This window comes from Sprattus sprattus, assembly GCF_963457725.1.
Source record: "Sprattus sprattus genome assembly, chromosome: 17".
NCBI lineage: Eukaryota > Metazoa > Chordata > Actinopteri > Clupeiformes > Clupeidae > Sprattus > Sprattus sprattus.
In genome coordinates, this window is record NC_137915.1 from 17,106,111 (window position 1) to 17,124,626 (window position 18,516).

Genomic DNA, 18,516 nt, shown 5'->3' on the forward strand with positions numbered 1-18,516 from the left:
ATAGGCTATCAAAGCTACAAGTTGTACCTGTTCATCATGTGGGGTAAAACAAATATATACATAATTGTACTGATTTCGTCAGAATATTTAACCGTAAACCAAGTGCCAAAATACCCACATAGACCGAGGCCATTAATGGGCTAACGTTTTTGAAGAAAAAAAGACCTTAATTATACAGTCTGCGCAGTTGCTGCGCAAACACTATGCTGGAAATACAAATATTAAGCTGTCCAGAGCTGTGCCTGAGTAAATCTGACTACTATTTTTTGGACAGGTTTGTGGTTTTGTTTTCAAATGTTATTCTAGTTTCGCTTGTGTGCTATAACACAGCCACCCTGACTCAGAACGGACCGTTTTAGAGGCAAGTAAATCCCAGAAATGATGCTTTGATCGATAAAACAAATAGAGAACCTGTAACTTCACAGATTGTTGTGGCTGTCACCGCTCCGGCCATTGGATACATTGTAACTAGCCCGAGGCAACTCTTTATTTGCACTAATGACCATCTTGTGTATAATAATTACAATGTACAATTTGTTTCAGATATTCTAGTATATTATACGATCGTTCAAACATCTTCGGTATTGGTAACTTTAATGTATACATTTCACGCGATAACTGTCTTGTTGTAAAGGTACATTCTTACACTCCAGGTAACTATGAACGTGGAAGTGGAACGAAAATTTGTGTGTGATCCAGACATTCAGAATAAGTTAAAGGACATTGGAGGTGTGGTAATGTTATGGAACTTAATATATCTTTATCACGAACACTGTCACAGCCTTTCTTATGTTAAATATGAACTACTTTTCTTTGTGTAGTAGCCTAAATATATTTTGCAATCAATAGTATTCAAGGTGGTGAACAGATACATTTCTGAAGCAGGACATGACAAGCGCTCCCTCCTTAACCTATTTTATTTTCTTACAGCTGTGTGCATTGGCCAACGCCGATTTCAAGACCAATATTTTGATTCCCCAGACTTTGACCTGACCTTAAAAGACTTCTGGTTGCGATGCAGGGAAGGTTGCTGGGAACTCAAATGCCCTGTGCCCAAGAAGACAGCAGCCATTCAGAAAGACAGTCAGGCAGAAGGACTGTGTTCACGCTATAGGGAGATAACCAATTTACCTGAAATAAAGGCTGAACTGACAAAGGTTATGGCAGATGAAAAAACAGAAAGTGTTAGAGGTGTTGCTGAGTGTGACACATCGGATGACTGGCTGAAGGAAATGAGTTTGGGTTGCTTTGCCAAGTACACCACAGAGAGATGCTCATTTTCGCTGGAGGAGGAGGGAGAGGAGGGGGCTGTAGGCGTGGATCTCGACCAGGCTGACTTTGGATACTGTGTGGGAGAGATTGAGATACTAGTGCCAGATGGAGGTGACATCCAGGCTGCTCTACGGAGAATCGAAAAGACTGCTGACAAGCTTGGTGAGGATTCTCTCATGAGTCATAATGGGGGAATTAGTATGTTTGTGGTGTCAGTGTTTATCATGAGACCATTACCATGTAAGTTCTGTCCCCCATGTTTACCATGCTTCTATTTGTGCACTTTCCCATAACGTTTTGTCTGTAACCACTGTGTGTCTCTGCAGGACTCTGTGGTGACAAGAGAGTTCAAGGGAAAATGGATGTCTATCTCCAGAGACACAGCCCTGATCATTACACTAAACTACTAGCTGCTCATATTTTGTAGAAGAACTGGGAAGGATCACACTATGACTGTTCTGACACAAACTGAGAAATCTATTTCTGTAAGACGCTTCTGTAAGACAGTATAGATAAATAAGAGTTTGATGCCTGACTCACAACGACCTCTGTTGAACTGTCTGGTACAGTTACTATTTGCAAGTTGTCAAGACATTGCTGGAAACGCATTACAGTAGACTATAGTAACAGTATTGATTGGGAATTCACCAATTCTCCCGTAACTGTAGAAAGTAGGTTTAAATAAGATATTAATCTGTACCAGAAGGGGACATTAGTAGCACTTGACTACATGCAGCAGTGTAAATGTCCATGTATGTTGGCCATCCTATACATCAAATGGAGGAAGTTTAACTGGTGTAAATTAACAGGTGACATGATTGTCATTTGTGCTGTGCTAAATAAATCAAGCAACTATTTCTGACTCTGGATTTATTATTTGAGATTACATGGGGTGTTTATTTTTTCAGGAAAAAGAAATAGGGAAATTAATTAGCAGTCGGCCTAGGTCTCATGACAGTAGGCTAATGGCTTTCCCCAAAGTCTTACAAACAAGGGTATTTGTATTTTTATTTGTTAAAGTTAGTAAAACCAACACAACGCACTGTAGGACAACGTCATGCTTACCATGTATAAACAAGTGCTGATATACTTACAAGTAAGGTTAAGTGCAAAACAACACAAGGAAGTGCCCTCAGATATCGCCTGTTCTCGCGTGAATGGATCATGTGATGGCAAAAAACGGGTCCGGAATAGTAAACAACATGGCGTACTACCAACACAGAACGGACTAGGAACATATCAAAAATATAGGTGTGACAACCACCCTAAAGTAATAGTAAATCTTTTTTTACTACTATTCGTTGTAGTGGTAACGTACCAAGGTAGTGCATTTGTTTGAAGACGAGGATTGTGTAACAACGAACAAGCTGTCAACCCCTCTATCCACTGGAACAGGGTAAGTAACGCTAGCTATCTTGCTAGCTAGTCTGTGAAACGGTAGTCGTAGCCTACAATAACTTAGCTTGCACCTGATTCAATTATTCTAGCTGGTTAACCTGTACACTTGCAAAGCAGTTGCTGTGACATCCAACACCGTGAAAAGTCTATTAACATCGTGACAGTGGTAGAAACACAAGCATGCAATTTCATAATCCTAGACAACACAGCAATCAGAAGTGTTCTTCAATAGTCAGTCGTCGACATGTTTTCATGCCACATGAAACAGAGATTGACCGGCACTATTTTCACCGTGTAATTATCCATTCCTTAACATTGTCATATTCATTACCATTGCATCGTTGTGTTTCACCATCAATTCATGGAATTTCAACTGTCTGATTTGTTACCATGCACTTATGAAACTACACGCATGTGTTGACATTTCAGACAGCGCACCTTACATAAGTCCAACATTATTGACAACATCTATATTTATCTCACCATTTCTTTTCCATACTGCCACTTATGATAATCGATAATGATGACAACGGCCACATTTTAAACGAAGCAAGGCAAATACTGACCATGTCATACTTCAAATAATGTGGCAGATGCTGTTTGTCCTGATCCTTTCTCAGGCTCTCGGCCTATGGGCTCGCAGTCCAGTTCTGGGATGTCCGGTCGGGGTTCTAGCGGAAACCCAGACCAGTCTGAACCAGATTCCAACCAGAACTCGAACCAAAGGGGTCGAAGACCAACCGAGAGACAGACAGAAAGACCGACAGAAAGACAGTCAGCCGCTGAGGAGGACGTCGACCTAGCTCAAGTGCTGGCTTACTTACTGAGAAGGTACACAAATACACAAGCTAGACACAGACTTTTCATAGTGCAGGGACTTTAATTCCAATATATAATGTGACTTTGTTTTATTCATCCACAATTACATACAAATCAAGGCAATGATCTTCCATGTAAATAATGATTAGCGGAATCAAAACATTAGGCAGGACTGGCCTTTAATTTACTACCAGTACCTGAAATTGCACTGTAATTATGAACATTTTGTCCATTTGTTTACTGTATCAAAAACAGAAGTTAATGTGGATTCGTCATGGATGTGAATGGGATTTGTCAACTAATTCTGATGCTGTTGTTAAACAATGTTTTCCTTTCTCAGGGGCCAGGTCCGACTGGTCCATGGAAGTGGAGCCACAGGCCTACAGCTTGTCCAGTCCTATTCAGACTCGGACGAGGACAGTGACGGGGCCTGGGAAGGTCGTCTCGGAGACCGCTACAATCCCCCTGGTAATAAGGCACTAGTAACAGTATTGTTAAGTGATGTTGACAGAGAAGGGCATTTTGTCCAATGATATTGTGTGTTGTATTTTCCTAGAAGCCTAAGCAATGGAGAAAACTGTATCTACTCTGTATCAGAGCTATGAAAGAAAGAAGAAATTCCATTAATATTTCTGATTCTGGATCAGTGTGTCAAATCTAAACAATGGCCCCATATTTGGATTCTATTTAACTAGCAAAGAAAAACAGTTATATCCTTAACTTAAGATATGTTTTTGGCATACATGACTGCTTATTTGCCAAATGAAAATCATGACTTTTCTGACTGATCAGTGGACTCCCAGCCTGACACCCAGGATGTGGATCGGAGCGAGATTCGCACTCAGATCCTGCTGGCCACAGCCTCGTCCGGCCTTAAAAGCAGACATAGCTTCACTCACATGCTAACACAGGTGAGAGCTCACATCGCAACATCACAGCAGTTTCAGCATCAGTCTAGCAGAGCAGAGATAGAAGAGTTTTAGATGTCAGTTTTTTTGGTCTTCAATCAACATTTGAATTTATTCTAAAGTTGGCAAGTTGTCATTTTGGTGGCAAATTACTTAAAGTTGTATGCTGAGCAATATGAAGTTTTACAACTACTTCCATGGGCACACTGTTAAGTTGGTGTTATGGGCCTGCTTTAAACAGGTTCGGCCCACTGCATACAACACACTTGTAAAGTCAACAAGCAGTCGCCATTTTCAGAAACTTATTTTGCATGCCAATTTGTCATTGGGTGAATCTGCACAAAGGCATAACCTGGACCCCATCATTTTCAGAGGGGAATTAACTTGTGTTTGAGTATTATTGTGGTTTGTAAAAAAAAAAAAAAGACTCAGAGCTCAGAGTTTGCCTGTTGCCTTTCTCAAGGGATTATCAGCAAGGAGCTGTTTACAATAAAATACTGTTTCACAGCATTCTATAGCATTGTCTGGAATAAACCAAAATTATTTATTGTATGGAGACCGTGTTTTAAGGACTGCATGTGACATTCTTGCAAGGATTAAAACAAAAGTTGTTTGTTGGGAATGTGTGTGTTGTGGACTGCTTTTGAAGTTGAGTGTGTCCTCTGATCTGAGTGTGTTGTCTGGTTACAGAGGGAACAGGGCCGATGTCGAGGCTCCAGTTTCTCTCACGGGGAGTGCAGTCGCATTCGATCACAGTGAGTTTACCATTCACTGCCCTGCAACTGACCTCCAGTCTTATCTGTATAATGACAATTAGGTCATGCTCCTCCAAGGAAATCATCTGATCAGTCTTTTATATTGAAGTGAAGCAATCAATGACTCACAAGAGCCATTAATTCACAAAATCTCGTCAAATCTTTAGTTTAATCATTAATAATTCAGTAAAGTTGGGAAAGGCCAAACATAACATCCTGTGCCCCACTGTCTGTTCTATTTCTCCAGTTTCCTGCCAAACCATGTTGCATTCAAGGACACGTATCAACAGAAAGCCTTCTGTGGTGTTTACAGCAATGATGGAAACATGTTCCTCTCCGCTTGTCAAGGTAATAAGTAAAGGATCATGTATAGTACACGGTCAGTATCGGAAAATAAATCCCGACAGGACGAACAGGACCCAGACACACAGTGAACATGTTTTGTCATGAAGGGATTTGTCTTCTGATACTGACTGACGGCCTATACATTATCCCGCTTATTATACAGTTACTTGCTAAAACGACAGAAGACATTCCTCAAAATATCTCTTATTCATGATTATATTGCTGTTTCCTGGCTTCTGCTAAAAAAAGAATAGGTCTTCACACAAATAGAACTTTAAAGTTTCAGGTGTTGCGTAGCAGCGTATTACTTCCTGAGTTCAAATGACAATGAAATTCCATTATGATAAGTGACTATGTAATGTTTTGCAATGGTCATTATAAAGAAATCCAAATGTTGGGGTGGTCAATTCAAATCAATAGTACTTCTTGCAGCATTCCGAAGAGCCATATAATAAATCGATTAATAACAGAAACTAGATTGTTGTCAGGGACACATGCCACTCATCACCATACCTCTCCATGCTTCACTGACCTTCACTGATTTTGGGGGATTTTGATAAACAGAAACATTTTCACTTCCCTGATGGATTTGTATTGTTTTACACCATAGTGGAATCCTTAGGATATCTTTTTTCAAAACAAACACAACATTTTATGTCATGAGGTCTATAGCTACCTTAATCAAGCCATTCTCTTCCTTCATACCCTTTTGATATGTAATATAAATCAGCTGCTGGACTCTATTGTGTTTTTGACCTCTGACCTCTGTCTGACCTGTGCCCCCTGCTGCCCTCAGATCAGAACATCCGGCTGTATGACACCAGCAGGGGGCGCTTCTCCCTGAAGCGGACAGTGAAAGCGCGGGACGTGGGCTGGAGCGTGCTGGACGTCTGCTTCACGCCTGATTCCCGCAGCGTTCTCTACTCCAGCTGGTCTGACTACAGTAAGACAGGACATCGCTACAGCTGTGTGTGTGTGTGTGTGTGTGTGTGTGTGTGTGTGTGTGTGCGTGTGCGTGTGCGTGTGCGTGTGCGTGTGCGTGTGCGTGTGCGTGTGCGTGTGCGTGTGCGTGTGCGTGTGCGTGTGCGTGTGCGTGTGCGTGTGCGCGTGCGCGTGCGCGTGCGCGTGCGCGTGCGCGCGCGTGCGCGTGCGCGTGCGCGTGCGCGTGCGTGTGCGTGCGTGTGCGTATGCAAGTGTGTGTGCGTGTGTCTCTCTTCAGCTGGTCTGAAGACAGGGCATCCCCGTTGCAACCCCAGTGTGTATGTATGTGTAATCTGGCCTACTCCAATTGGTCTGACTGAACCAAGACGAGGTATCACCTCAGCCATCTGATTCTGTCTGTGTACAGCTGGTCTGACTCCAGTAACAAAGGGCATCACCCTTAACGTTGTGCCTGCATTGAGACCAACTAGAATGTTTGCCAATTTGTATGCACATGAAAGTTTCATGTATGTATGGGGTTGTGTTCTGTAACTGTTTCCAATACCCTGTAGTAACTCTACAGTCACCACACACAGCTGTCTCCCAGTGTGTTGTTGAACTGCAGTCCATCTGTCTTGAATCTCCAGTTCTATCAGCTACCATTGATGTGCTTCCAGTGGTTTCACAACACTGGCAACGAAAACCTTTGACTGCATTTCCTGAATATGACTGACATGACTTGTGCTTCTCTCGTTTCTATCTCTCCAGTCCACGTGTGCAGTGTAGACGGCGACAGCGAGTCCCACACCGCCCTGGACCTCAAGTTAGTGTTACACCTCATAGTACATTTTAGCATAGGGGGTCAGGTAAAGACCCCAAACACTGCTAGGCTGCATCTCTAGTCCCAGTGTGTGTGTGTGTGTGTAGTTCATCATCATCATAACCTCCATATTTACCCATGACTGCCATGTCTGATAGATTCACACACACACACACACACACGCACACACACACATACAGTGGGGAAAATAAGTATTTGAACCCCTGTCGATTTCGCACGTTTGTCCACTTGCAAAGAAATGTGTGATCTATAATTGTAATGGTAGGTGTATTTTAACAGTGAGAAATAGAATATCAACAAAAAAATCCAGAAAACTGCATTTTATAACATTTATGACTTTATTTGTATTTGATGCAGAAAATAAGTATTTGAACCCCCAAGCAAACAGCAAGAATGCTGGCTCCTAATGACCAGTTATGTGCCCAAGAAGCACACAGATAAGTCCTCATTAGGCCTAACAAGGTACAACTGATCTTAACTGGTGACGTGTATAAAAGAAACCTGTCCAAAGAATCATACTTCACACCTTCAACCTCACCACCATGGGCAAGACCAAAGAGTTGTCCAAGGACATCAGAGATAAGATTGTAGACCTGCACAAGGCTGGAATGGGCTACAAAACCATCGGCAAGCAGCTTGGTGAGAAGCAGACAACTAATGGTGCGATTATTCGAAAAAATCAAGCTCTTTGGCATCAACTCGATTTGCTGCGTTTGGAGGGGGAAGAATGCTGAATATTACCCCAAGAACACCATCCCCACCGTCAAGCATGGCGGTGGAAACATTATGTTTTGGGGCTGTTTCTCTGCCAAGGGTACACGATGACTCCACCGCATCGAGGGGACTATGGATGGGGCCATGTAACGTGGAATATTGGGCTTGAACCTCATTCCCTCATTCCTTTCCATTGAAAATGCAACCTTAAGGATTTTTAGAGGATCTGCAAAGAGGAGTGGACCAAAATCCCTCCTGAGATGTGTGTAAACCTGGTGACCAACTACAAGATGTAGTAGTCTGATGTCTGTGCTTGCCAACAAGGGTTATTCCACCAAGTACTAAGTCATGTTTTGCTAGGGGTTCAAATACTTATTTTCTGCATCAAATGCAAATAAAGTCATAAATGTTATAAAATGCAGTTTTCTGTATTTTTTTGTTGATATTCTGTTTCTCACAGTTAAAATACACCTACCATTACAATTATAGATCACACATTTGGCACAAGTGGCCAAACTTGCGAAATCGGCAGGGGTTCAAATACTTATTTTCCCCACTGTACATGCTTCAGCACTGACAAGCCTTTAAAAGCCATTAACTATATCAGTGGCTGTCAGTAGTGTCTTTTCTTAGAAGCATGTGCATTCTTTGTTCTTGAATCAGGGCACTGTCTGTCTGTGTGACATTGTGTAAGCAGCCAGACTGGCTTTGTGTGGATATCTGTGTGCAGTGCTACTCTGTTTTGGCTGTCGTGGTAGGATTATTTGCCCCTCCAAAGCCAGTGTTTTTAATTTGGCAGTTGGATCGATTCCATGGCAACCACGCCCTTAATTGAGGCGCCAAGAAAGAATTTGAGGCGCAGCTCATTTGTCTGTTTGCTTTTCTGCCCCAGTTCAATTTTAGAGGAAACTCTCATCAGTAGAAAAGATTTCAATCTCATCTAGCCTACCCTAAAATCCCCATTCTTTGTAGTTCTCTCTATTTGTGTTTGCGTTTGTGTTTGGAGTTGATATTCATGCCCCTATTTCTCTCCCTCTCTCCCCTCTCAGTCCAGACGAAAGGAGGTTCTGTGTGTTTTCGCTCACTACATCCTGTGATGGGAAGGAGATTTTAGGAGGGTGAGCACAGCTGCTGATCTCCGTAGTGAAATTTGAATGACTACCCCAAAATACTGACCCAGAAAAGCCCAAGTGTAATTTCTCCCACCACAAATACATGCATGTGGTTTTAACAGTAACCGGGCCCCATCTTCTATTGGTGGATAGAACATTGTGACTCCTTGCCCCACCAAGAGGACCCTGGTTAAAGAAAAAAAAAGTCCAGACACACCATGGTTTAGTCTTACAGGCAAGAATAACATGCAAAGCAGATAAGTGAAAAATATAGGATAAAAACATTTAGGGCATCATGTCATGTAGATGTGATATATTATTGTTCTTTAATTACAAGTTAAAGAGAATCATGTCTATATCTATATTGATCTATCTAGTGTATCTGTGTATCTTCTTCAGCCTGTCATAATCACCCTTTCTCTGTTGTTACTCCTCTTCTTCTTCAGGGCAAATGATGGCTGCCTGTATGTTTTTGACCGTGAACAGAACAAACGGACACTGAAGGTCAGTTTGGGCGTGTGTGTGTTTGTTTGGTTATTTGTTTGTGTGTCTGCTGTTTCCATAGGGCACTGCCATGGATGGATACTCTTGCGAGCGTGTGTGTGTCTGTGTTCGTGTGTTTGTTTGTTTATGTGTGTGTGTGTGTGTCTGTTGTTTCCATAGGGCTCTGCGATGGGTCACTTACACTCTTGTTAGTGTGTGTGTGTGGTTATTTGTTTGTGTGTCTGCTGTTTCCAGAGGGCACTGCCATGGATAGATACTCTTGCGAGCGTGTGTGTGTCTGTGTTCGTGTGTTTGTTTTTTTATGTGTGTGTGTGTGTGTGTCTGTTGTTTCCATAGGGCTCTGCGATGGGTCACTTACACTCTTGTTAGTGTGTGTTTGTGTGTGTGTGTGTGTGTGTGCGTGTGCGTGTGCGTGTGCGTGTGTGTGTGTGTGTGTGTGTGTGTGTGTGTGTGTGTGTGTGTGTGTGTGTCTATCTGCTGTTTCCATAGGGCACTGGGATGGATCACTCACACTCTTGTTAGTGTGTGTGTGTCTGTATAGGTGTGTTTGTATGCATGTTTCTGTGTGCGTGCATGTGTCTGTGTGTGTGTGTGTGCGTGTGCGTGTGCGTGTGCGTGTGCGTGTGCGTGTGCGTGTGTGTGTGTGTGTGTGTCTATCTGCTGTTTCCATAGGGCACTGGGATGGATCACTCACACTCACATCACTCACACTCTTAGTGTGTGTGTGTCTGTATGCATGTTTCTGTGTGCGTGCGTGTGTCTGTGTGCGTGTGTGTGTCTGTCTGTGTGGGTGTGTGTGTCTGTGTGCGTCTGTGTGTCTGTGTGCGTGTGTGTGTGTGTGTGTGTGTGTGTCTGTGTCTGCTCAGTGTCACTTTACGCTAATGTGCTCTATTTCCTCCTTCCCTGTCCTATGACAGACTAATGGATCTCTGGGCTGTAGAAGGTTTCCCTTGAACAAATAGCCATGATTTATACTGGGCACAAGGATTATCTGTTATAGAAATCACATTTCTATATATATTAATCCTTGATGTTAATCTGAGATATAACGAATTGAATTGCACCTTAATGGTGTCTTTAAAAACAATGCACATGTCTAAACTCTAAACAAACAGCCATGATTTGTACTGGGCTCACAATAATAATCTTTGTAGAAATCACTGGAAACTTTTGCCCATCATTATAAATCAGAGATATTAGTCTGAGATATAAGGAAAAAGCAGTTTCATCTATCTACTTTGCACACATCTTAACAGTGTTTTCGCTGTGCACAATGAACTGTTCTGCCACTTTCTCGCGCTTTCATTTAATTTCTCCCCAATTCCACAATTTACCTGTCTCTCTTCCTCTTCTCTCAGATCGACGCGCATGAGGACGACGTGAACACAGTGGCGTTCGCCGACAGCTCGTCGCAGCTGCTGTTCTCAGGGAGTGACGACGCGCTCTGTAAGGTGTGGGACCGCCGCACGCTGCGCGAGGACCGCCCCCAGCCTGTGGGCCACTTGGCCGGCCACCGCGACGGCATCACCTTCATCCACAGCAAGGTGACGTATAACGCACGTAACGCATGCTGGGATTCACCAGTGCCACTCAGACTCATTCTTATATGATATTATGCTAATATGACACATAGTCTGTTAGGCCTATTCATTATTAATAATTAAATCCATTATGTGCCATGGCAGCTGTTATGCTACATTTAAAATATGAAATATAATGTTAGTTATCCATTGTTAGGTTGCAACACTAATTTAAGAAACTAATATTTGACTTAACTAATCACAAGGGGTTAAGATGAACCACCGCTTAAACTCACCCCAAAGGCTCTGGCTCATTTTGCCCCACAGCCACCATTTTGGGAAAAGTGCTTAGTCTAGCAACTCAGAGTTTTTCTTTTGCTAATTCACTTATATCTTTTTTAACACTGCCAATCCATCAGCAAATCTGGTATCATTATTTAAACCGAGATTATTACCTGTGATGTGACACTTATTATACCTGATGAGCCAAAAAAAAAAACATTTTTGACCGGCAAAAAACCTGCTTACCACTTTTTGTTTTTGTGAAAAAAACATTCTTACCACTTCAACTACATGGTTCTGTCTTCCACAGCAAGATGAAAATGAAGAATGCAAACTAAATTTAGGGTCCCATGACAGAAATTGTGTTTGCCCAGATACAGGTGGTGGGTCAAGGTTCCATCTGACTCATCTTACCCCACTCTCCCCCTTTACGTTTTTTCCCTGACAAATGAACTTCACTTGTTCATGTTTTCTCTGGCATTGAATAACATAGAGGGTATCAAAATACTCCAGATAAAGAATCCAGTTCCAGAGAGAACACAGGAATGTTGGGAAATGTTTTCTTTTCACTTTCCCTACATCACATCCCTATTTTGGCCTCTTTTTCTCTATTTTGCTTGATAGCTCTATCGGCTAATCAGCCTATGAGCTTTTTAGACAACGCTAGTTGTTTTCTGCCCTGAAATAAACCTTACTGTTTACTCACTCGATCAATACCGTGCATGTAATCAGTATTAAGCTCTCACAGTCTCGTGTTAAATCATTGACTTACCGAACCTAAATTATTCAATCTCGGTCCGGCCAGTCAGAGGGGCAATCACTCTTTTATACAGCGAAGGTGACTCAGCACAAAAGCAGGGTATACTACAGGTGCAAGGCATGCTGGGATTACCCGGGCTCTAGAGGAAGACTGTTGTCACAATTTTTTGTGGAGGATGCTCAACATGCTATGTCTAGACTGGACTTGTTTGCATTGACTTTGCACGGCAACAAGACGGCTTGACCAACAGCAAATGTTATGACAAAATATACAGCCGATGAATAGTTTATATTCAGACTTTACTTCATTTCAGTCCATCCTCTCAATCTGTTTTTGGAGCTTGCTTGAAAATGCATGCATTAAACACCGCTAAGCCAGTAGTTTTTTCAATGATAAGGTGAGAGCTCTTCAAACACTATCACAATCTCTCTTCAAACACTAAAAGCTATTGACTGGCAAATAAAACTTCGATCCCACGTGGGATCTCCATCAGGTCACCCCCTGAAGCTAATGAGCAGACAATAGCAGAAAGTTCTCCACTTTTCCTACGTGGTTTCCAGCGGTGACTCCCAGATTAACCTGACTAAGGAGGCCCTGGGCTGGCTCAAGGAATAGGGCACACACACACACATACAGACACCGAGGAACAAAATTTAGTGTAAAGTTCACACCATTAGCGCAGGCTAATAAGGCACCTTCGTCATCTCATTACTTGTATTGTATTTCAAAACCCTGATTAACTGGCAGAATGGCTTTATGTAACGGACGCCCTCATCTCAACTCGAGGCGCCTACATTGCACTTAATTAATTAAATGAATGTATGAAATGAATGGATCATGTGTGCGCAGCCTCTGGCTAGCTCGCTGTGACTGCATTTCTCGACGTGTGTGTGTGTGTGTGTGTGTGTGTGTGTGTGTGTGTGTGTGTGTGTGTGTGTGTGTGTTTGTGTGTGTGTGTGTGTGTGTGTGTGTGTGTGTGTGTGTGTGAGAGTGTGTGTGAGAGTCTGAGTGTGTAGAGCTGCAAGCAGATCCCACGGTATCCATTCAGCTGAATTAATGTATGCCATTAATAAGGAGCCACTAATTAGCCCATTATGACAGAGTGTCCGGTTCACTAGCATGCTATCTGCTATGTCAGACGGCGCTCGCTAACATTAATGGGCCATTTCCTCCAGGGCTCTGATCAAGTGTTCATCCTGTCTCTGCTAAATGTAGGAGCAGTCTCCTGTGTGTTGGTAGATGTGTTCACAAATGTGATCAATCACTTTAAGGAACAGCCTGCCTTTTGAAGACTATTCATGTTCCCTTTGTGTGGAGTAATGATGGTGTATTATCTTCAGTGTTTGAGGGGTGATATGGATGACACTTGATCTGGAGCTCTATTGAACCATATGTGTGTCTGTCTGTCTATAATACCTCTGAATCTGTCTAATGTGTTACAGAAATATGGCTTATTCTGTTGGTTATCAAGCAGATGCCTGATAAGAAGCATCTGAAGCTTGAAGAAAAAAATCGATCATGTCCCTGTGTGTCTGTCTGTCTCAGTTTATAGCTGGAGCTGACATGAGAATGTTCTTGGGTGTGTTTGTAGGGAGATGGATGTTACATGATCAGTAGCTATTATCTATCTATCAGTCTATCATATCTACACATGTCTTGTGTGTCTGTTTGTTCCTCTGTCTGTCTGTCTGTCTGTCTGTCTGTCTATCTGTTCCTCTGTCTGTCTGTCTGTCTGTCTGTCTATCTGTTCCTCTGTCTGTCTGTCATTAGTCATCGGTCTAGTTTGTGAAATGAGAGTGTTCTCAGATGCGTTTGCTGGGAGATGCATGTTTCCTGATCACTAACCCGGGTGTGGTGTATCTCAACAAGTCTGTCTGTCTGTCTGTCTGTCTGTCTGTCTGTCTGTTTCCATATATATCGATCTCACTAATTAAATGAGAATGCCCTTGTGTGTGTCCAGGGAGACGCACGCTACCTGATCAGTAACTCTAAGGACCAGTCCATCAAGCTATGGGATGTGAGGAAGTTCTCCCCCAAGGAGGGTCTGGCCGCCTCTCGGCTGGCCGTCACACAGCAGAACTGGGACTACCGCTGGCAGCAGGTTCCCCAAAAAGGTACCGTGAGTGACTGAGTGACTGAGTGACTGAGTGACTGAGTGAGAATGGCACTGTTCAGGGAGTCCTCAGTCACAGCACAGAATCCTGTTGAAGATGAAATGAAACACCTCACTCTGTTCTAACGGTCCCTCAGCAAACATAAGTGGCCTATTAGAGTAGAAGCCAGCTTCAGTTCCTTCTGCCCGCCTCTGCTTCCGACCAAAAATTATGCCAAGAATCTAAATGATCCTCACCTGGGCCTCAATAGGTTGCCAGGGTAACATAATTACTTTGGAGGCCCAGGTGCATCGTGTTTGGGGTAACTGAGTGTGGCTTACCCCCTCCCCTTTCTTGTATAGTATAATATATGTTCAGAGTGTCTGTGTGTTTGTGTGGTAATTGGACTGTTATTGTGTTTATTTATGTGCTGGTCATATGAAGGTGCTGACAGTGTTAATGTGTGTATATTCAAAGTGTAAAAGGAGTCAATCTGTGTTTCCGTCTATCTTTTCCTTCTCTTGTTCTCGTTCTCCTCTTCCTTCCTCTTCTTCTCTACTCCCTCCTTTCTTGTTTCCCTTTTTTTCTCCTTACTCTTTTCTGTCTTAATCTCCTCTTTCCTCCCCTCCTCTCCTCTCTTCCTGTCTGCCGGCCCCAGCCCTGAAGAGGCACAAGCTGACGGGCGACACGTCGGTGATGACGTACCGGGGTCACGGCGTGCTGCACACACTTATCCGCTGCAGGTTCTCACCCGAGTTCAGCACCGGACAGAAGTTCATCTACACCGGCTGCTCCACCGGCAAGATCATCAGTGGGTCTCGCTCTGTCTGTCTGTCTGTCTGTCTGTCTGTCTGTCTGTCAATAAGGCTAAGCGTCTGTTCATACAACAAATGTTCCCCTTGCTGTTTCTACATCTATTCAGTAGTATGTCTCCACATGCTAGTTTGTGGGCCCTCGGTTATTTCAAGTTTGACTGTGAGCAGGGACAGAAATACAATGTTTTTTTTATAAACATTTATCGGTTCCACCACTGTGTTTTAAATGTAGATGGCAACAAAACAAAATTGTCTGTTTTTTTCTGGTTACTCCAAGCGTAAGAACATAGCTTGTACAACTTCAGAATTAACTAAAGACTTACCCAACAGAAAGCGCACACACACACACACACACACACACACACACACACACACACACACACACACACACACACACACACACACACACACACACACACACACACACACACACACACACACACACACACACACACACACACACACACACACACACACACACACACACACACACACACACACACCCTTACATAGCTGGTGATTATGTTGCGAAGGCTATTAAGTAGGGCCTCTGCTTCTCCCTTAAGATTAATGAGGCCCAGGTGCAGCTAATTAGGGGGCCTCCACCCTTCTCTCATCACACTGTTCATGACAGAGCAACAAGGGCAGTAAACTGAATGTCTGTGTGCAGTAGCTAATGTATCGCGTAGGGCAGGTTTACTGCTAATTGTATGTGTCCCTATATGATTGGATGAATAAATTAATTTACAATTGAGCAAATGAATGAATGAACGAAAGAATGAATTAATGAAGACATGAAGGAATGAATGGCTGAACAAAGGAATAAATGAATGAATGAAGACATGAATGAATGGCTGAGCAAAGGAATACATGAATGAATGAAGACATGAATGTAAGCATGAATGGTGGTGCTGCTTGTGTAACCTCTGTGATATCCCTGTGTCTTCTCCCTAGTCTATGATGTCCTGACCGGCACCATCGTGTCCAGACTCCCAGGCCATGACGCATGTGTGAGAGATGTCAGCTGGCACCCATACCAGGAGAGCATCGTCAGCAGCTCAGTACGTCTGTCTCCCTCTCCCTCTCCCTCTCCCTCTCCCTCTCCCTCTCCCTCTTCCTCTCCCTCTCCCTCTCTGTCTGTCTGTTTGTTTGTCTGTTATAGACATTTTGCTTTATATCTTCATATGTCTGTCTGGTTTGTAGTTTTTCTTTCTTTTCTTTGTTTACGCTGTCTTACAGTTTTTATCAGTATTATTGATTTCAGTTTGTCATACAAGTGTGTACACTCTGTTTATTGTATTGATTTCATATGACCTCTTTGTTTGTGTTTTTGTGTGCTCTATATCTTACTGTGATTTGTTGTACTCTTGCAGTTCATCACTCTCTCCCTCTCTTTTATTCCCCTCCCCCCTGCAGTGGGACGGAGCAGTGCGGCAATGGGAACATAGACAGACACACCCTCTGGACGAGGAGAGAGAAAGGGAGCGGGACAAAGAGTGAGATAGAGAAAGGAGGGAAGAAGCAGGGAGGTAGAGGAAAGGAGAACTTTTAGGACAAAGCTTTTGCTGGCATCTGAGGTGCCGCCTGCCATGAGGTGGCATGACCCGGAGAGAATAAGCTCAGACAAAATACAGGAGGCTACTTGTTGCTGTTTGTTTGTTTTTGGCAAGTGTAAGATCCTTGAAGTCACCTCTTAGACACATTTTTCCTCCTAAAACATTACTCAAGTCAATAACAGCCGTGCTGTGGGCCGACCACAGACTAGTTTATCCAGAGGAAATGAGGATCGCTGTGTTTTCATTTCTCTTTAGTAGATCTATCTCAGTTATTATGGCTGAGTGTTTAGTTAACGCTAAGGTCGTTTTTTTTACGGCCTAAGTCTGTTGTTCAGGTTTCCTTTTCCTTGGGGAAGGGTGGGTTCATGGGGAGGGGCTGATCGGTCCAACAAGGTGCTTTATTAAAAACGTAGAAAATGAACACACTCACAAAACATGCGGTAGGGGGTTGGGGGGAAATTCTATGATAATGTAAAACATTTTATCGGAATTAATGTTGAAATGTTGATAATTGAACTTTGTTATCTAGTATTCACATTTTCAGCCAAAAGGTTTGAATGTCTTTTTTCCGTGTGAGGAGATAAGATGGGGACAGGAGAAGTGTGCGTGTGTGTGAGTGAGTGAGTGAGTGTGTGTCAGTCTATATGTATGTGCATATACACAGTAATTTGTGTATATGGTGAGTGTGTCTGTCTGTTGGTGTGTTTTGGGTCATTCTTTTTTCAGTAATTATTAAAACCCCACAAAAACTCACCGCCTGTTGTCCTTCCTATTTGATGAAAATGCCTGTTAATGGGCGTGGCTTTAATTGAATTAGTTCAAAGCGAAGTTCTGGTAACTATGACAATGAAAATCTCTGCAGCTTATGGTCCTCCTTATAACTGGAGTTGCTCCGGTCCTACCTCCAGAGGTGGGTTGAGCCCAAGTTAAAAAAAATAGCTTGAAAAAACACATTCTCGTAAGGTTCCCATGATGCATTGGATGCATTAGAAGAAATCTGAAAAATAAACAAGGGAAATACTGGGTTGCCATTTTCCCAGGTTTGGATGCTGGCCAATCATTTCATTGGACAGTCCAACCCACAGCCTTGGTCTGGCTCAGAGTGTCCACATGGGGACCAAAGGGCAAGGCGGAGAGGGGAATGTGGTCAGGGTGCTAAAATTAGCCACTGATAGCGCTGGCGCTGCTCAGAGGAGGGCAAGAATGAAAGAGGGAGAGACAAAGCTGTGGGGTGGGGGGGGTGATGTCAGGCGAACCCCTGTGTCATTGTCAGTTGACTGGATCCTGCAGAGTTTGAGTAACCGGTCCCCTTTGAAGCGGTTCAATAGAGATGTACCACTATTGTATGTTTGTTTGTGTGGCTTCTGGGCATTTCTGAAAAGGTTAATACTTAGCTGGCTCCTCAGTGGCTTAAATCCTGATTACTGAATTTGGTAACAAAATAGAAACATTTCATTCAGACAAAGCAGAAAGAGGTGTTATCTGGCAAGATTTTTTCAATCGAAATTCTGCTGGCCAAAACATTAATTGTGTCCACAACCTGATGCAAACCAAATAGCTGTGACGGCTACAGCATTCCATCTCCAGCAGAAGGGAGATAAGGAGCCATAATATCTTGTAGGACTTTATTTAGGAGGGTATGGAATGTCACAGCTTCCCAACAACTGTAACAAAGGAACTGTAGCCACAAAACTGGTTTGTGTTTGTTTAAAATCCCTTTACTGGGAGCAGTAAAGTACCTCATTATAAAGCATTAGTACCTAATAGTTCCTTGACATTTAATTTACTAAAAATATTAGATGTGTGACAACAAAAACGGCGATTAGAGACAAGCTAACAAGTTGTTTACTTGGAGTGTATTGATTTTTGTCACACACATTCATGTCACTGAAGTGCTGACG

The 18,516-nt window shown here is 42.9% G+C and overlaps 2 protein-coding genes across 4 annotated transcripts; both read left to right on the plus strand.

Annotated features, from left to right (window-relative positions):
- Nucleotides 1-246: 246 nt before the first annotated feature.
- On the plus strand, nucleotides 247-2,127 carry thtpa (thiamine triphosphatase). Of its 3 annotated transcripts, XM_080855670.1 has the most exons (4): nucleotides 247-361; nucleotides 654-729; nucleotides 931-1,434; nucleotides 1,599-2,127. In XM_080855670.1, exons 2-4 carry the CDS (start codon nucleotides 660-662, stop codon nucleotides 1,697-1,699), a joined length of 675 nt encoding a protein of 224 aa, XP_080711796.1. In that variant the 5' UTR covers nucleotides 247-361; nucleotides 654-659; the 3' UTR covers nucleotides 1,700-2,127. The 3 variants fall into 3 exon arrangements, with proteins under 3 accessions (XP_080711796.1, XP_080711794.1, XP_080711795.1); XM_080855668.1 differs by having other exon boundaries at nucleotides 931-2,127; XM_080855669.1 differs by having other exon boundaries at nucleotides 260-274; nucleotides 931-2,127.
- A 337-nt stretch (nucleotides 2,128-2,464) lies between these two features.
- dcaf11 (ddb1 and cul4 associated factor 11) lies at nucleotides 2,465-17,368 on the plus strand. The gene is made up of 15 exons (XM_080854896.1): nucleotides 2,465-2,668; nucleotides 3,291-3,501; nucleotides 3,830-3,957; nucleotides 4,282-4,400; nucleotides 5,088-5,152; nucleotides 5,400-5,500; nucleotides 6,294-6,440; nucleotides 7,187-7,241; nucleotides 9,023-9,091; nucleotides 9,532-9,589; nucleotides 10,948-11,133; nucleotides 14,112-14,265; nucleotides 14,903-15,055; nucleotides 16,014-16,120; nucleotides 16,476-17,368. Exons 2-15 carry the CDS (start codon nucleotides 3,302-3,304, stop codon nucleotides 16,557-16,559), a joined length of 1,626 nt encoding a protein of 541 aa, XP_080711022.1. The 5' UTR covers nucleotides 2,465-2,668; nucleotides 3,291-3,301; the 3' UTR covers nucleotides 16,560-17,368.
- Nucleotides 17,369-18,516: the final 1,148 nt, after the last annotated feature.

Excerpts from the sequence above, each read along its gene's own strand:
- thtpa (XM_080855668.1), top strand. The coding sequence starts at position 660 with ATGAACGTGGAAGTGGAACGAAAATTTGTGTGTGATCCAGACATTCAG. Across the intron at positions 730-930 it reads TAAGTTAAAGGACATTGGAG|CTGTGTGCATTGGCCAACGC; the intron begins GTGTGGTAATGT and ends ATTTTCTTACAG.
- dcaf11 (XM_080854896.1), top strand. The coding sequence starts at position 3,302 with ATGGGCTCGCAGTCCAGTTCTGGGATGTCCGGTCGGGGTTCTAGCGGA. Across the intron at positions 5,501-6,293 it reads GTTCCTCTCCGCTTGTCAAG|ATCAGAACATCCGGCTGTAT; the intron begins GTAATAAGTAAA and ends TGCTGCCCTCAG. Across the intron at positions 7,242-9,022 it reads CACACCGCCCTGGACCTCAA|TCCAGACGAAAGGAGGTTCT; the intron begins GTTAGTGTTACA and ends CTCCCCTCTCAG.